Raw genomic sequence first — 17,465 nt, 5'->3', positions numbered from 1 at the left:
CAGCCCAGTTATCCGGTTTGAGGATTATGCCAGCTGTGTAAGGTTTGCCGTGCCACCTTGTTCGATTGTAGATAACATTAATATTGTCCGGTTCAGTGCAAGATCACGGTTAAAGTATTTATTCCAACTCCAGAAAGTCTCCATCTTCTAATTTTGTGTAATTAGACAGGGCACTGTAGCACATTAATCAGTAAAACTAAAAGTGTTATTCCTGACATTCACTCCGCCGATATGTTGCCCCTCTTAGTTGTGCTGATTTTAGTAGCGTCCGTCCATTCCGATGATGCTGAAGGAGGGTATAATGCCTTGCAGTTTGGAACTAGCAGTAGTGATTATGTGACGTTTAGTTTTGATATGTCCCCTTTCCGTGAGTCCCTTTCAATCTGCACATGGATAAAGCATCTGCACACCTCCCCAAGCAGACCTACATTGTTTAACTACCATTCAAGCTCTGATAACTGGGAGATCATTATGATGTCTAATGGGCAATACACTCGTGTAGTAGGAGATGATGGTCTGAGTAGCTCAACAAGTGGTAAGTTTACCACGCCCACCGGTAAGTGGTTTAGTTTCTGCCTCACATGGTCTCTGTCGTCAAGGACAAGTAAGGTGTATTTAGATGGTGAACTCCTGGGAACAGCCCAGACAGCAGCAGGGAGGTCACTAGGCATGGGCGGACAGTTGTGGTTTGGAAGATATTATAGCACTAGTAGTTCTTATAGGTTTGGGGGTCAGTTGTTTCAATTCAACATGTTTGCTGATGTCCTGAGTGCTGCTGACATAAAGAAGATAGCGAATGGTGGATTGTGTTTCGACTTGGATGAGCTATCTGAGACGAGAGTGTTACGCTGGGAGGATATTGTAATGAGGTCGAGGAGCGGGTCTGTGAGCGAAGTTGTGGGGTGTCCTTGGAAAAAGAAACTTAGTGAGTCACAAGCGAGTCTGAACGAAACAGCGGTAGAGCTTAAGAGTGTGAAAAAGGAACTTGAAAGGCTGACTGGACAGTTGAACAGGACCGAGGACAAACTTGAGACTGAAACTAGTCGTTTCAATGCGTCACAAGCCGAACTAGCCACCATCAGAAGTCAACTGGGAGCTGAAACTAGTCGTTTTAATGCGTCACAAGCCGAACTAGCCACCATCAGAAGTCAACTTGGAGCTGAAACTGGCCGTTTCAATGCGTCACAAGCCGAACTGGCCACAGTCAGAAGTCAACTTGGAGCTGAAACTGGCCGTTTCAATGCGTCACAAGTCAAACTAGCCACCATCAGAAGTCAACTTGAAGCTGAAACTACAGAGCATAACCGAACACTGGAGGAGTTGGAAACCTGCGCTGCTAACATGACAAAGATAAAGTCCCTGCTGGAAGGAGCTAGAAAGTACGAAGATATCACCCGTTGGGATGTGTTATTTACCGCCCCGTACCACAATGTGGTGTTCTCTGATGATCTGTATGAGCAGCTCACTACAAGCTGGGGCTTGCTACGTCAGTACTTATTTATATTTATATCAAACTTTTTTAATTAACCTAGTAAAGTGAAGATAAAGTTTTTAGTTTATTCATCAATCAGGCTTGTTAGTGGTATTTATTACAGTTCTGGGATAACCACTTGAAAAGAAAATCAGTAATCCAATTAACTCGGTTAAAATATTCAGGTAAATTTGTCGGCACGAACATCACAGACGGGATCATCAGTCACTTTAGGCACTATCACAATGAACACGAATGCGAGGTTTACAAGCAACTGTCCTGGCCTACAATGCTGAGTGAGTAACCAATATTAACTTAATTCCTCCGGTCTACTGAGTACATGCTGAATAGATGATAATTTGCTGATACAGCTTTATTAACAATAACATAATATTATACTAGTATGAAGTATTCAGTAACGGCAAACATTGACTCTTCTGGTCTGTACCATATTTTCTGTTTAACCCACACAATTCAAATCCTATGCATCCAGATTTCTTTCAACTCGAATGGTTGAATCTAAACATGGAGTTATTTTCAGAACAGTTCGTTGGGGTAGAATTGACAGACGGCATGATAGATCATTTCCGACTTAGCCACGAAGAATCACCATGTGAAAACAACACAGAGAGTTAACATACTCAAAACTGATACTGGAATGTAGACCAAAGACTGATAATATGTAGACCTCTATTTCATGGACCATCTTTTACACCTTGCATGATTTTAGAGCTGGCCTGACAAATATATCGTTTTTGTTGAAGATCTAAACTTATAGAAGATCAGACATTAAGATTTTAAGTTTTTGTAGGATTCGCTTCTCAATTGGTTTTAATTTTATTTTAATGCTGCACTTCTTTGCATGTCTTAGTTCAGGGGATTAATTAAAGCCTGAATCGGTTGTGTCATGACATTGACGTTAAATGTTGCATATTTTAACCAGTAGTGCTCCAATGTTTTTGAATTACTGCAAGTAAATTATGATAGATTAACTAAAATATAATCATAATTATACACAGTATTATCAAATTTTTTTGGGAAAAGACCCGTTTCATTTCAATTTCGAGTAAAAACGTTTTGTTTTATAATTTAGCATAAAAAGATAATAGATTCACGAAATACATTAATAAAAATTCCAATGTCGCTATATTCATCCTTCACAAGTGAATTGAATATTTATTATAATTGACGCAGGTAAAATCACTAAAAGTATAACTTTTCACTTTTCAGGTGCTCACTCGTTTCTAATATCGGAGATCACATGACCTGTAACTGATAACTCCCTCCTCTGCCACTTGGCGGTGTGACCATAGTGACGTCACTGACCGATACTCACTTCGGAGTTCGGTATGTTCAGAATTTAAACTCACATAATTTTATTAGATCTTAAGTTTTAGATTTCACTCTCACAGCTTTATTGAACATTTGTATTGTTTTCCCATAATACTCATAATTAGTGAGAAACGTGCTTCTGCAAAATAATTAGTCCCCATGGATACTTCTTCTCATTTCTAATTTTAATTTCCAGATTAAACTTTGTTGAGCTGATGCACTTTGACGATTGATCAATGTTACTATAATTTTACATTCCTCAATCCCCAACAAAAATTGAAAGGTGCACTTGTTATGACGTTATAGTTAGGGCAAGAATTGCTGTTTATGGGTCAATCTGTGAACAAATTCGTAACAAAGGTTTGTCTACAGGAATGTGTTGTCCATAGTCCCAGGAACCACCAAAAAAAACCGTCCAGCTGAAACTTTTGGGCAAAAATTTTTATAGTCATTTTTCTCCAGGAACCCATACGCCCCACCCCTAATATTGGTTATTCGGCTCCCGAAGGTCTTGAGATCTCCATAGGGGGTGCAAAATGACCGCAATGGCCACATTATGGCAGGCGAATGATAGTTTCAGAACGATTGGAGCTTTATTTTTCGAAATAAATGGAATTTTTCGAAATTTTTCTCAATTTTATTGAAATTTCGAAAAAAATACACCAAATTATTTTTAACGCTTATTTCAAATCTTACTCGGGAAATAACTTCAATTAACAAATATCAAGGTTAACTAACAAACAACAGATTATTGACCGACTCTCAGCTCAGTAAGTACCATGACAATTATTAATACACAGTTAATATTAATCAAAATTCGCTTGTTCTTCAGGTTCATCATGTCTAATGTTTGTGCAGTTCATACCATGGCATCGTCCACAAGCTGGCAAACAATTGAAGCCATATTTCCTACATGAACATCTGAAAGTCAAACAGGCCTGTTCCACATCGACAGAACAGTTACAACATATAAGGTTCAAAATAGACTCTGGTGCAACTGGTTCGTACCAGGAGCCAATTTCCAGCCGTAGTCAAGGGGATTCAGACTGTCAGCGTTAAGCATGACTCAATTATGGTACTGTAAGTAAGCTCTAAGGATGTGCTCCGTTGCTGAAGCTATTGTTGGAAGTAGCCTATTCGGATTGAGACTCTTTTTCGCTACCATCCTGGTATTGTATGCTAGGAATCTCAAAGCAGAAAGAGTCTTTTTCTTGTCACCATAAATGTACTGCAAGAAACAGAGGCCTGCCTCAATAATCTTTTCTTTTGATTCTCTCACCGAAAGTAATGTTGCCAACTGACCTTGCTCATCAAAGGTGAGAGCTCTCTTTAGCACTTTAACCTTGCTAAAACCAAACAGTCCAGGGACAAAAGGATTTCGCGGCGATTTTGGCCAAAAATCGCGATACCGCGAAATACATTTCGCGGTATATTAAACTATACATAAAATTTGTCGCGGAGAATGGGAAATTTCGCGGTTTCGTACATGCCGCGAAATCCTTTTGTCCCTGAAACAGTCCACTGACGCTATCACAACCTGAAATACTATGAATTAGAAGAAGTATCTCCTTTTCTTTATGATCTAGATGAATTGATATTTGATTGATTGAATATGTACCCTTCTTCGTTGTTAGATAAATATCATTGTGATGGTCACTGTTGAAATGATGTACTAATAGACTTGAACTATATCGGTATCCTCTGCCTTCAATTCAACATCGCCAAGGAATGACATTTCCAATGTTTTCTTTGCAATTAAAGTATCAGCATCGTTACAAGCTCTGATCACTTCAATACCATTTACAGTAAAAATGCTTGAGATAAGGTCGATCAGTTCTTTTTTGTTATTGTTGTTGCTCAGAAATGTTGTTTTGGTGACAGTACAAAAGGTGGATTTTTTTACAGCAATATTAGCACAGAACGCTTTTACTCTCCTCTTGTGCTCGTGATCTTTAGTAGAAGGCTCATATCCATAAAAAATCACAGTAACTTCCCGATTTTTAGGGATAAGCTTCAAGTACTCCATTGCTACCTCACCATAATTGTCCCACCCTTTAAATGAGCTTAGTTGGTGAATTAGCCAACCTCCATCAATGACTAGTGGGATCGTGAAGCTGCAAGATTTAAGTGTAGATTGGTTTATACCAAGAGCAGCCTTATTAGATTTCCTCATCATCTGATATTGATCAAATAAGCTCATCGGCACCACAGTTAACTCGTATGTTAGGCATTCCTCTATTGAAGTCTCTCTATCAGCAACCAAGACTAGACGGTTAAAACACTTCAACGGATCGACTGCAACGCTTTTATTATTCACTTTAACCTGCTTTCTTAGTTGTGTCAAGTTCTTTGCTTTAACTTTGATACTTATCTTATCGATGAATGTCAACCCATCTAGCTCACGTTGAAGGACAGCCCCAACGGCCAAACATTCCTCGGGATTCACCTCATCGTTCCCAGGCTGTGATATAAGACCAGTCGAAAAAGATATTAACTTAGTCTTATCTTCGGATTCTGTAAAGTCGACAGTAACTTTAAACCAAGTTAATTATTTTCCAAATACATCACAGTTTTTCTTGATTGATGACTTGGTAAGATCTGAGTGGATGGCAGCTTTAGTTGGTACTCCTCGCTTCGATGAATTAGCTAATGAATCTCCAAAAGACTGATTTATTAAAGCCATCTGATTCAGGGTGGCCACCCATAACTTGTGAGCGGACTCACGATTACGCATCCTTCCACTTGTTAATCCACCACTAGATTTAGCTGCCCTCATAAGACTCTGCTCTATGTATATGGAGAGGTCAGTCCACACTCCGGCCCACTCGTGGTCGTTGTAACAAACCGTGTGAAGCCCAGTTACTTTAAAGGTCTTTAAAAGCGCCCCATACTTGACTTTAAAAATAGCATCCTGCTCCAAATACAGTCTTAAAGCTTTTGCATACTGTCCCCTCCCAGCTGCTGCGAAGTAGGGCAGCATCAAAGCTACTGCTGATAAATGCATATTGTAGTCGTGCAACCTCTCTGCTCTTATGAAGTCCTTTACTAGTGTTATCATGTTGTGGTAAGTAACCCATAGAGCTGCTGTTCTACTGTTGGAAAACAGGTTCTTTAGAAGCAGAGTTATTTTCTCTGATAGATCCTGAATAGATTTAGTCTTAAAGTTAACACCTAGATTTTCGTTCACACATTTGTTGATGTAACCTCCCAAGTCTACTAGTTCATCGTCGTAACCTTCTTCCTCTATAATGAAACAACAAAGAGCGGCGTCGATCAGAAAGTGGGCTCTCAACGCTTTATAGTAAGATCCTCCATTCGATATATGCGTGACCTCTCCAGGATACACGAGTTTGATGAGCTCCTCTAAACCCGAGTCTGCCATTATATAGCCTATGCAGCCAAGAAAACTCGTGAGAGTGTGGAAGCCCCCAACCCTGACCACAATAGGCATCCCAGTTTCCAGTACTATTCGGGTGGCCTTAATGCACAATGGCAAATCGAATGTGATTATCATCAGCTCACTGTTGGATAACTTAAGACATTCAACCAGAGTAGCATGTACCGTCGAATAGCTGTCTGGGGGTCGGTCAATAATCTGTTGTTTGTTAGTTAACCTTGATATTTGTTAATTGAAGTTATTTCCCGAGTAAGATTTGAAATAAGCGTTAAAAATAATTTGGTGTATTTTTTTCGAAATTTCAATAAAATTGTGAAAAATTTCGAAAAATTCCATTTATTTCGAAAAATAAAGCTCCAATCGTTCTGAAACTATCATTCGCCTGCCATAATGTGGCCATTGCGGTCATTTTGCACCCCCTATGGAGATCTCAAGACCTTCGGGAGCCGAATAACCAATATTAGGAGTGGGGCGTATGGGTTCCTGGAGAAAAATGACTATAAAAATTTTTGCCCAAAAGTTTCAGCTGGACGGTTTTTTTTGGTGGTTCCTGGGACTATGGACAACACATTCCAGTAGACAAACCTTTGTTACGAATTTGTTCACAGAAAAATCAACTCTTGCCCTAACTATTACTTTAATGATAATTTTGTATTTTATACTTACAGATAATTTAATTCAGGGTAGAGAAATGACGCTAGTTGCAGCAAGACAGAATTCGATCCCCACCAACCAAGCTGCAAGCCCTTGCTTCACTTACCTAGCTTGCTAGTCTATTGCTTGCTTCTCTAACTGTTCGGGAAGCTTGAAAAGAGCGTCGCACACAGGGATTGGCGTGCCAGGTAATTACTTCACAAAAATTCCACCTACCAAATGAAAATCGATTTGACGTTCGTTATCTCCCGATATAATGAACGGGGAAATTATATTTAGCCACGTGGCCTTCAACATCAGATTATGAAATTTAAAATGAAATTAGGTAGTAGAGGTGCCACTTTGGCGATTATTAAATTAAGGTCTGTCTGGTTATGAAATCTAAAACTGTACCACATTGATTACGGTCATACAGATAAGATTATTATAATTATATGCATAATTATTAATTGTTGAATTCACCTATATTGTGACCTGGAATAATTTAACATCACGTTACACAGTGTTATTACATGAGCATGTTGGAGTGGAGCTAAGCTGCTCTAACCAGAGCCCCCTGGAGCTAAGTTGCTCTAACCATAGCCCTCTGTAGCTAAGTTACTCTAATCAGAGCCCTCTGTAGCTAAGTTGATCTAACCAGAGCCCTCTGGAGCTAAGCTGCTCTAACCAGAGCCCTCTGGAGCTAAGTTGATCTAACCAGAGCCCTCTGTAGCTAAGTTGCTCTAACCAGAGCCCTCTGTAGCTAAGTTGATCTAACCAGAGCCCTCTGTAGCTAAGTTGCTCTAACCAGAGCCATCTGTAGCTAAACTGATCTAACCAGAGCCCTCTGTGGCTAAGTTGCTCAAACTAGAGTCGTGTTCCATATCTCACATCCATAGGTCAGAATGGTAAGAGCATCTGCAATGTAGACTCACACTTTGTTGTCAAAGATACAGCTTATGTTCTTATTATTCCAAATGTCATTGAGTTGGTTACAAGCTCCGGTTGCCTTGCCAATCGTGATACTTATTCCTTTATCAATCTTGCCATCCGATGTAATTTTAAAACTTTTTATGACAATATGTCAATCTGTGTCGAATTTGTGCACACCAAGTTTCAAGTTCATATCACTACAAGTCCCTATCACCAACTTGTTTTCTCACAAATTGCTGCTCTGTTATGGTGATACTTCAGGAACTTAAGCTTGCTAATTAAGCTTGCTGTAATTAAGGGAGGTGTCTCGTGAAACTTTTGTTCAAAATCGACTTTTTAGTTGTTCCTGATAGAGGAAAGTTATTTCCATCAGTTGCTTTTGGCTCTATCAAAAAATATTGTTCACAGCTTTAAACGTTTAAAATATTTTCTTCAGGTGCAGGGGTCCTTTTCTTAGCTTGTTAGCCTAACAGCTTTATTTTCCGACAGGTGGCTCATTTGTGGACAGCATGGGGTGGGAAAAAGTCGGATGCGAGAAAAGAATTTTGTGAAAGTAAATGCAACGGTAAGTAAAAGGATAACCGCGATAATCTTTGCAGGTAACACGACATCTGTCCGACAGCGACATCTGTCCGACAGCACTTTTTTCGTGTTTGAAGTGATATCTCAAACACACGAAACAAGGCCGGTGCTAAACGAAATTATGTATTCGCCCAAAATAAATTGGTTATATAAGTTATAAACGTAGATACATTTTATAAATAAATTTTACTTAATTCACACAACCCTTCTTAACTTGATTCGAATTTTCAGTCGTCAACAAACTTATCGACGGGTGTACGGACGGGTGTACGGACGGGTGTACGGACGGGTGTACGGACCATGTTACCAACAACTTAATGATGGTGCCGGTGGTACTGCAAGACAGATACCGCCTGCAGTACAGCCTTGGATTGAAGAGTACACTGGAACGCGCCTTGATACAATTGGTGTAAGGTTCACAATGATTAATAAAAATAATTATCTTTTCGAGTGGATGGATTGGTCTGAACTCGAAATCAAACAGGACATTAGTACGGCTTCTATAGTCTATACTCCTAATCTTACTTTAGTTGGTTTAACTTGTAGTTTTTCTTTCTTTCCTGCTGTTTTCTTATCTGCCCTAACTTACTTAGTAAAATTACTGCTCTCGCGAATGTAAAAACTTTTAATGACCCTTGGCCTCATTACTTTGATGAAGCTCAATGTTCCAATCTTTATTCTATCAGTTCTAATTCTTGCCACTAAGACTAAGAGCTCCACTCTCCAGCGATGGAATAAGGCCCGGCTTGATAAGAGCTGACAATGTACTGTGAATTCTGCTTTTCCGTTTGTTACTTTTGGATTTCAGTTGTTCATTTGGGAGTAAGGGTCGTTCACATATTATGTAATCAGCTGAGGGGGGGGGGGGGGGGGGGGGGGGGGGCGGGGTTTCCGACTGATTACGCTAGTGTAATTTTGACACAATAGCTATGTGTAAAACTGATTACGGAGGGGGGTGGGGGGGGGGGGGTAAAAATGTTCCAAAAAATGATTACGTAATATGTGATTACATAATATAAAGATCGGGTTATTGTTTTATTGTAAAAGTTATAATTTAGTTATAGTATGTTCTTTCCAAAATTTTAGAAAAACGTTGAGTTTTATTCTAAATGATCTTTTATTGTTTTATAAACTCAAAAATATGTGGTTCTCTAACAGTCGGTCTTCAACCTGATATTTTTGAACAGATTTAAATTCACAGTTCACAATTTCTTTTGACACTGTGAGGGTGCAAGACTCTAGACTAAAAAATACACGACAAACTCGAAAACTGTAATAGATTTATTCATATTTTTCTGTTGCACTATTTCATCGAAAAAAAAAGAATCGTACTAATTATTACAGCTTCTCATTTAGGAGTAGAAATGAAACAAATTCTTAAATTATGGAACTAAGGTGTGGACTATATTTTAACTTTAAGGGCTAAGCCTAAACACTGCAATGTCGTTATGACTGATGTCATTGCTTCTAGAGAGGGAAGAGAGGAAGGAAGGCGCAGCAGCTCCAAGTAGAGCAGGACTGATGTCCTTGCTCCAAGCTCACCAACTTCTTTCAGCTTCAGCAGGATGGGATTTTTTGGTTGGATGGAACTAGAGTTCTGCATACACATGTATATAACAAGTCTTTTAAGTCTCAAGCCAACTTTTAAGAACAATCATAGCAATGATCAATGGAGCCCTTAAGTGATATCAGCTCACAAATGTACTCGAAAGTTGGTCCTGAAATCTCGACAGCCATCAAATTTAAGAGCGATTGGCTCCTACACATTTACAATGTATCGTTTCTATATATGTTCAGTCATCACGAATTTGACTTGCTGGAAATTTTTAAAGATTCGTGGGTAACTGTTTTTCGTGTTTTTCATAGATTTGAACGAAAAAACCCGTTATTGATCCAGAATTGTCAAATATCGAAATTAAAGATTTCCTAATTCCTACACTCTTAAGAATTGACTCAATTGAGTGTCATATTGATAATCATAAACTTTAATATTCCGAAATATTATAGAACCAATACAATTACCGCCAAGAATTGAGCAAGCATCGAGTGTTCGCAACCAAAACCAGTTAATTTCGTAAATTATTATTACCTGCATATCATAAAGTTTACATGACAAAAATGTCAGGGAATATCAACTTGGCCAAATTGCCCACACTCTGAATAATTTGTAATAACCAGATAACAATTGTTGGTATGGCGGAGTGATTAGTGAACTATGAAATTAGTACTTGAATCGGGAGAGTTTAATCCTGCCTCCAATTTTCTGTCACATCAACAGCGATTTGTTTCTCTTTCTCTTTCTCTTTCTCTTTCTCTTTCTCTTTATCTTTCTCTTTCTCTTTCTCTTTCTCTTTCTCTTTCTCTTTCTCTTTCTCTTTCTCTTTCTCTTTCTCTTTCTCTTTCTCTTTCTCTTTCTCTTTCTCTTTCTTTTTCTCTTTCTCTTTCTCTTTCTCTTTCTCTTTCTCTTTCTCTTTCTCTTTCTCTTTCTCTTTCTCTTTCTCTTTCTCTTTCTCAAGATACACTTTGGGTTATTCTGCTTTCTGTGCCACTACCAGGTTAGTTTTACCTAACCTGCTTCATACTTGATTTTCTTATTTTATTCGACTTGGCAACTCATATCATTATACTCTCATACAATTTCATTTCCAAATTTTCAGTCAATCACAATTTTCATCAGTCAATTATACTATTATAAACAATAAACAGCAGTTAAGCAGTAAGTAGTACAATATTTAATATTCTCAGTGTCACAAATGTCATAATTGCCGGTAAGTTATATTATTCTTTCAGCACGAACAAATGTACTGATTTTTAATTTCGTGAAATGGTAATTTACATTTTTTTATTTTATTGTATGCCATTATTTTAACACATTTTGATTTATAACTTAATAAATTACCTTACCGGACTTTGTTTGAACGGAAATTAACTGGACGCTGAACGCCCTCGCGTTCATTTTAATAGTTCAAGGGGGCTATATTTATGAGTCGCATTAATGTCCGTTCAAATGAAGTCCGACAACTACATACAAAGTAATTTTATTTCGTTTACTCACGTAAGCTCTTTTATTAATCAGATTGAATTAAAATTAAGGGTTGTATTTACTCTTATTATCAATTCGAATAAATATTTGGTTTATTCGGTTAATTAGTTAATGGAATGATTCTTCGGAATTTCGCTGGATTGCATAACTTTCGTCTTGGTAGATTCCAAACACAAGGAAATTTTCCTTTTGGTTGGTAATATACTCAATGATGGGAGTACAGTGTATTGGCTATGCCCCGCTTACTAGTTTAGCTCTTTCTAGTCCCCTGCTACACGGCATGTAAACAGGGATTGGCTAGTTAGAGGCGGTCCGTGTAGGCCTTACACTGTGCTTTCAGCAATACTCATAAGGATTAAACGTAAATCAATTAATAAAACCGACTACTACAGAATTACCGAAAAGTAACCCTATCCACCGACACTATTAAAAAATTGCTGTTTGCGGCCATAATTTATAATAATATAAACTCACTATTCCAACCGAATAAATTATATCCAATAAGCTGTATAGTTTCATTCAAAATGAATAACCTTACCGAAATTTATTTGAACGGACATTAAAATGAACGCTAGGGCCTTCAGCGTCCAATTACTCTAGCTGTCCGTTCAAATAAAGTCCGATAAGGTATGACGCCCCATTTTGTGTAATAACCCTAAAGAAGGACGTGGACTAATCTGCAGCTCCAGAAGTGTGTGTTTCACGTAGCTTCAGTTTCGATTGAGGTTTTATACTTTTAATGTTTTGATATTGATCGCGGTCTTGCCATTTTAGACTTTCGTTTATTGTTCGTATTTTTTAGTACAATAATATAACTATGTAAAAGCGAACCTGAAACCATTGGAAACTTAATATTACCGGAAATAACACAATAATTCAAACAAATTGCAAATGATAATGTTAAAACAAGAGGTGCTACACTATAACGTGAGATTGAAACAAAGAGCCAATAAGTGAACTAAATTTAGTGGACCTGAAATTATTGGAAACAATATTAACAAAATTGGAACAATAGTTTGAATAATTGCAAACAATAAAATTGAAACAAAAGGTGAGCTGCACTGCACAATGCAATGAAAACCTTGAAACAAAGACAAAATAAGATAACATTATAACAACTCAGTGCAACGGATATAACAAAGCGGTGTTCTCATGTGATCACGGCTATATACTATAGTTCACTGATCATACCAGAGTATTGCTAGCAAAAAAGGCACTTCCACTATTTTACTTTTGATTTCACTTTTGATTTCACTTTTGCTTTCACTTTTGCTTTCACTTTTATTTTTGGTTGAAACCTGTCCTGAACTGTATCCATAAACTAAAAATACAATTATCTTTTGGCTCAATGCCCTTATTTGACGAGAAATCACGAAAATGTTGAAAAGTTGGTGTTATCATATTATAGCATTTGAAGCTCAAAGATATGCATATGTTGACAGTAACTTAAATATGGTTGAAAAGAGGACCACCACTAAAAAAACAGCAATTCAATTTGTGCAGCTTCTGGTTGGTCAAGTATTTACTGCTAAAATCATTCTATAAGCCGATAACCTGCTAATGTAGAAGGAAGCCTATCATTTCTCTAAAAACTTATCTTTCTTCAGACATAAAGCTTAGTGGTATTAAGTTGGTAGTGAGTTGATATTAAGTTGGTAGTAAGTTGGTATTAAGTTGGTATTAAGTTGGTATTAAGTTGGTATTAAGTTGGTATTAAGTTGGTAGTAAGTTGGTATTAAGTTGGTATTAATTTGGTATTAAGTTGGTATTAAGTTGGTAGTAAGTTGGTATTAAGTTGGTATTAAGTTGGTAGTAAGTTGGTATTAAGTTGGTAGTAAGTTGGTATTAAGTTGGTAGTAAGTTGGTAGTAAGTTGGTATTAAGTTGGTATTAAGTTGGTATTAAGTTGGTAGTAAGTTGGTAGTAAGTTGGTAGTAAGTTGGTATTAAGTTGGTATTAAGTTGGTAGTAAGTTGGTAGTAAGTTGGTATTAAGTTGGTATTAAGTTGGTATTAAGTTGGTAGTAAGTTGGTATTAAGTTGGTAGTAAGTTGGTATTAAGTTGGTAAATTCCCAACGAACACCGTTCGTGAGAGGACTTTATTTTGTTATCAGTCCTTTTATTTACTCACTGCACATTATGAAATGTTGGCGTTATTTATACTGTTATCTGTTTCAGTGCAGTATCTTTCTTCAAACATAAAGCTTTGTGGTAGTAAGTTGGTAGTAAGTTGGTATTAAGTTGGTAGTAAGTTGGTATTAAGTTAGTAGTAAGTTGGTAGTAAGTTGGTATTAAGTTGGTAGTAAGTTGGTATTAAGTTGGTATTAAGTTGGTATTAAGTTGGTATTAAGTTGGTAGTTAGTTGGTATTAAGTTGATATTAAGTTGGTAGTAAGTTGGTATTAAGTTGGTATTAAGTTGGTAGTAAGTTGGTAGTAAGTTGGTAGTAAGTTGGTATTAAGTTGGTAGTAAGTTGGTATTAAGTTGGTATTAAGTTGGTAGTAAGTTTGTCGTAAGTTGGTAGTAAGTTGGTATTAATTTGGTATTAAGTTGGTATTAAGTTGGTATTAAGTTGGTATTAAGTTAGTAGTAAGTTGGTATTAAGTTGGTAGTAAGTTGGTAGTAAGTTGGTATTAAGTTGGTATTAAGTTGGTATTAAGTTGGTAGTAAGTTGGTATTAAGTTAAGTTGGTATTAAGTTGGTATTAAGTTGGTATTAAGTTGGTATTAAGTTGGTATTAAGTTGGTATTAAGTTGGTAAATTCCCAATGAACACCGTCCGTGAGAGCTACAAAAATATATAATTTGAGAATTATTCGTCTAAACTGGGTACGTACAGTTACAAAGTAGCCGCGCTGTCTTATGTCTATAACACTGAATAAAATTCAAAGCCAGTTGTAAATCTGTTTTATAAGGACCTGTTGTCTGCTGTTCTTACCTTTACAGGTCATAGCATAAAGTATAAAGTTAGAGTCCATTTTCCAGTTAGACTCAGTTTTGACCTGCTGAGAGCTGCACTACGTTCAAAATATATTTAACGCTGGTTATGACGTCATGACTACAACAGTGACTACAACAGTTGTCGTCGAGACCTAATTTCTTTGTTCAATTGCCGATCATCGCTCATCAAGCGTTGTGGTGTGAACATTGTCCAGTCCTCGCCTACGTTATATAAAAGGTTGGGGTTGGTAGCTGTTAATCATTTGTTATCCAATTGTTAATCTATTAAGTGGAAGGTCTTTGCCCCCTTTTCATTGTTGAAATATACCTGATTAGCTTATCTTTACTCCATTAACCATTCGTATATTTATTACCTGGGGACCCCAGGCTATCATGTTCATAAACATAGAATAGAGATTCGGTGGAATTGCAGGCTGAGCGCTGCCCAGTAATATATTTACTGATAAAGATTAAAGAGTTGACCTGGTCCCCCTTTATTATATTTATACGAGCAGTACCTTCAATAGACGGGGGTGACGTTCAATGTGTATTGTGTGGGGCCAATTTATTTACTTTGTGCAAGCCATGCATGCATCTAAAAGTATTTGATGGTTATAATTGAGCTGTAAATGCGTGAGTTTATTACTTAAACACGGAGATAATGAGCTGATTTGTTAATCGTTTCTGATTTCACGAGTCAATCAGAGACAGTCAACAAATCAGATGAGTTCTGATACGAGGCTGAATAACTAATAAGATAATAACTGTACGTTGGAAATAGTGTTGAAAAAGAAATTTTTCAACGAGATTGCTATTGCCTTTATATTATGGAAATAATATACAGAAATACACAACATTTATTTAACATACCAAGTACACTTTCAAGTACACTTTTAACATACCAAGTACACCTCTGTACTTGGTATGTTAAAAGTGAATCAGTGTTTCGGTGTTTAAAGTTTACATATTTCCACTCTTCACTCTTGATTGTCCTAAATGTCACGAGGAAAGCCGAAAGGCATGCCTTGGTTTTGAATTGCGCCTAATAACTTCACCCGTCCTCTAGTTTACCTTTAACTTCCACAACTAATATATCTTATTACCTTAACTTCAAAGGTATTAAAGTTAAGGTACCTTACTCGGGAATATTATAGCGGGTTAATTTATGACTGGGAAAATTAATGACCGGGAAAAATATGGCGGAATGTTCCAAAACCCACCAAACATCAAAATGTATTACTCTTAGTTTACCTTACTCGGGAACATTATAGCGGGTTAATTTATGACTGGGAAAATTAATGACCGGGAAAAATATGGCGGAATTTTCTAAAACCCACCACTTTATCCCAGTCATAATATTCCCGAGTAAGGTAATTAAATATATTAATCCGGATATCTTTAATTCTTCACTTTCAAATTTGTACACTTTTTACACAGCCACAACTTTTCAAGGTTGGATCGAAATCCACATAATATATAAACCCACTCGGCTACATGCCTGACAGTATTGTGAAATACTATTCCTTGCACGATGCACTGACAATAAATTTGACAGTAAGTGTCTGCACCTAGGAATTGTATGGATTCACGAATCCTGACATGAATTATAAAAATCAAAGATGAAAACTTTGAACATTAAATTCCTCATTGACTTTCATTGATGTAATTCATTCATGACGGCACATTCCCAGAGCAAGTGTCCATAGTCCGCGTCCCAACACTATTTGTCATTCAGCTTGATACTATTTTCAAATTTTGTATTGCTATTAAGTTAATTATTCCTGAAAAGTTCAAAACCGATTTTTTTTCTAGAACAATTACTACGTGGAACAACTACGTGGATTTGCCCATGTAATGTGTCCAGTGATTAGCTTTAAAAGTTAAATCCTGCTACTTTAATCATTTATAATCAATAATTATTGATAAATTTAATTTCTGTAAGGTTATTAGTTAATAATTAGAATTATAAGATTACCTAAAGAACAACAAATTTAGTCAAAATTTTGACTAAAATTGTTGTAAACCAAATTTATTGAGACTAAAGTTTTCGGCGACTTATTTAAAAGCAGACCAAAATTTCAGTAGAGCATGTATGACATGAATATTATTGAGCTTACATTGTTTGTAATTAATATAATAACATCAACGTTCCTACTGCTGAACTACTTCGACTATTACACGTGTAATCTACTGCTTTTATGCTTTCACATTCTCTTACTTCCTTTTGATCACATCAGGCAGTAAATGCATCTAGTTTAACTCATTGAAGTTATTATGTAAAACGACCCCTTCTAGAATTTAGCCTTGACTTTAAAGTATGACTTAATACGCGAAATCGAAAAAAAAATAGCTAAATAATGGAAAAATCAAATAAATGGAATGGAAAATGGTCTCGAAAAGTCGAAAAATGTGACTAAAATTATGGTAACCAAAATTGTTGTAACTAAATTTATTGTGAACCAAATTTATTGGCCTTACGGTATAAAATATAGATCACACAATTACCGAACACAGGGCATTGGCTCGACCTCCAAGACAGGGTATCCGTGAGGACCCTGGTCGTAATCAGCTCTGCACTGCTCCAGTGTATCCTGATGCCTGAAATCTTGGACACTGCCTACGTACGGGGTAGACACTAGACAGCCACCGATGATTCTGTCTGTGAGTTTTTCATCACTTCCTGACATGAGTCAGACCTCAGCTGGATCCTTCCTGTTTAGCTTTTTCTGAGCTTCCCGCTCGACCTCCTTCTTCAATCATCATCATCAGTTAGAGCTGCCGTGCTCTCGAACTTTCCCTTCACACTCCACCACGGCACCTCCTTTGAGGCCTCCTGCCAGGTAACACCGGCTCTCAGACATAGGCAAGCTTACCGCGCACGGCGTTTTTTGTTGTTGTTTCGTCGGCCTTTCCGTGTGTGCCGTTTTGTGCCACCCTTGCGCTCACCCGCTCTTCAGTGGGCTGTTCATTTGACAGAGTTACTGGCTGGCACTCCAAACATCTTCTCACTCACAATCACTATCAATCAAATTCAAAATGATGCAATCAATCACTATACATCCACGATCATATGATCAAAACACAAAACTTTGTAATAATATACTGTTTATGTTTGAGATTTGAATAACGTTACTGTAA

At 37.1% G+C, this 17,465-nt stretch overlaps 2 protein-coding genes across 2 annotated transcripts in view; both read left to right on the top strand.

Moving 5' to 3' along the window:
• Nucleotides 1-213: 213 nt before the first annotated feature.
• On the top strand, nt 214-2,492 carry LOC134821979 (uncharacterized). The gene is made up of 3 exons (XM_063832814.1): nt 214-1,486; nt 1,657-1,767; nt 2,013-2,492. The coding sequence occupies exons 1-3, from the start codon at nt 232-234 to the stop codon at nt 2,105-2,107; spliced, it is 1,461 nt and encodes a 486-aa protein (XP_063688884.1). The 5' UTR covers nt 214-231; the 3' UTR covers nt 2,108-2,492.
• Nucleotides 2,493-6,478: 3,986 nt separating this feature from the next.
• Nucleotides 6,479-17,465, top strand: part of LOC134822051 (potassium channel subfamily K member 4-like) — a 120,474-nt gene continuing 109,487 nt past the window's right edge. The window contains exon 1 of the mRNA XM_063832893.1: nt 6,479-6,484. The gene's annotated coding sequence lies outside the window, so the exon portion shown is untranslated. The remainder of the gene's footprint in view (nt 6,485-17,465) is intronic.

The sequence above is a fragment of the Bolinopsis microptera genome, chromosome 10, assembly GCF_026151205.1.
Source record: "Bolinopsis microptera isolate Bmic1 chromosome 10, MBARI_Bmic_1.0, whole genome shotgun sequence".
NCBI lineage: Eukaryota > Metazoa > Ctenophora > Tentaculata > Lobata > Bolinopsidae > Bolinopsis > Bolinopsis microptera.
This window is presented reverse-complemented; position numbering and strand designations above follow the sequence as displayed.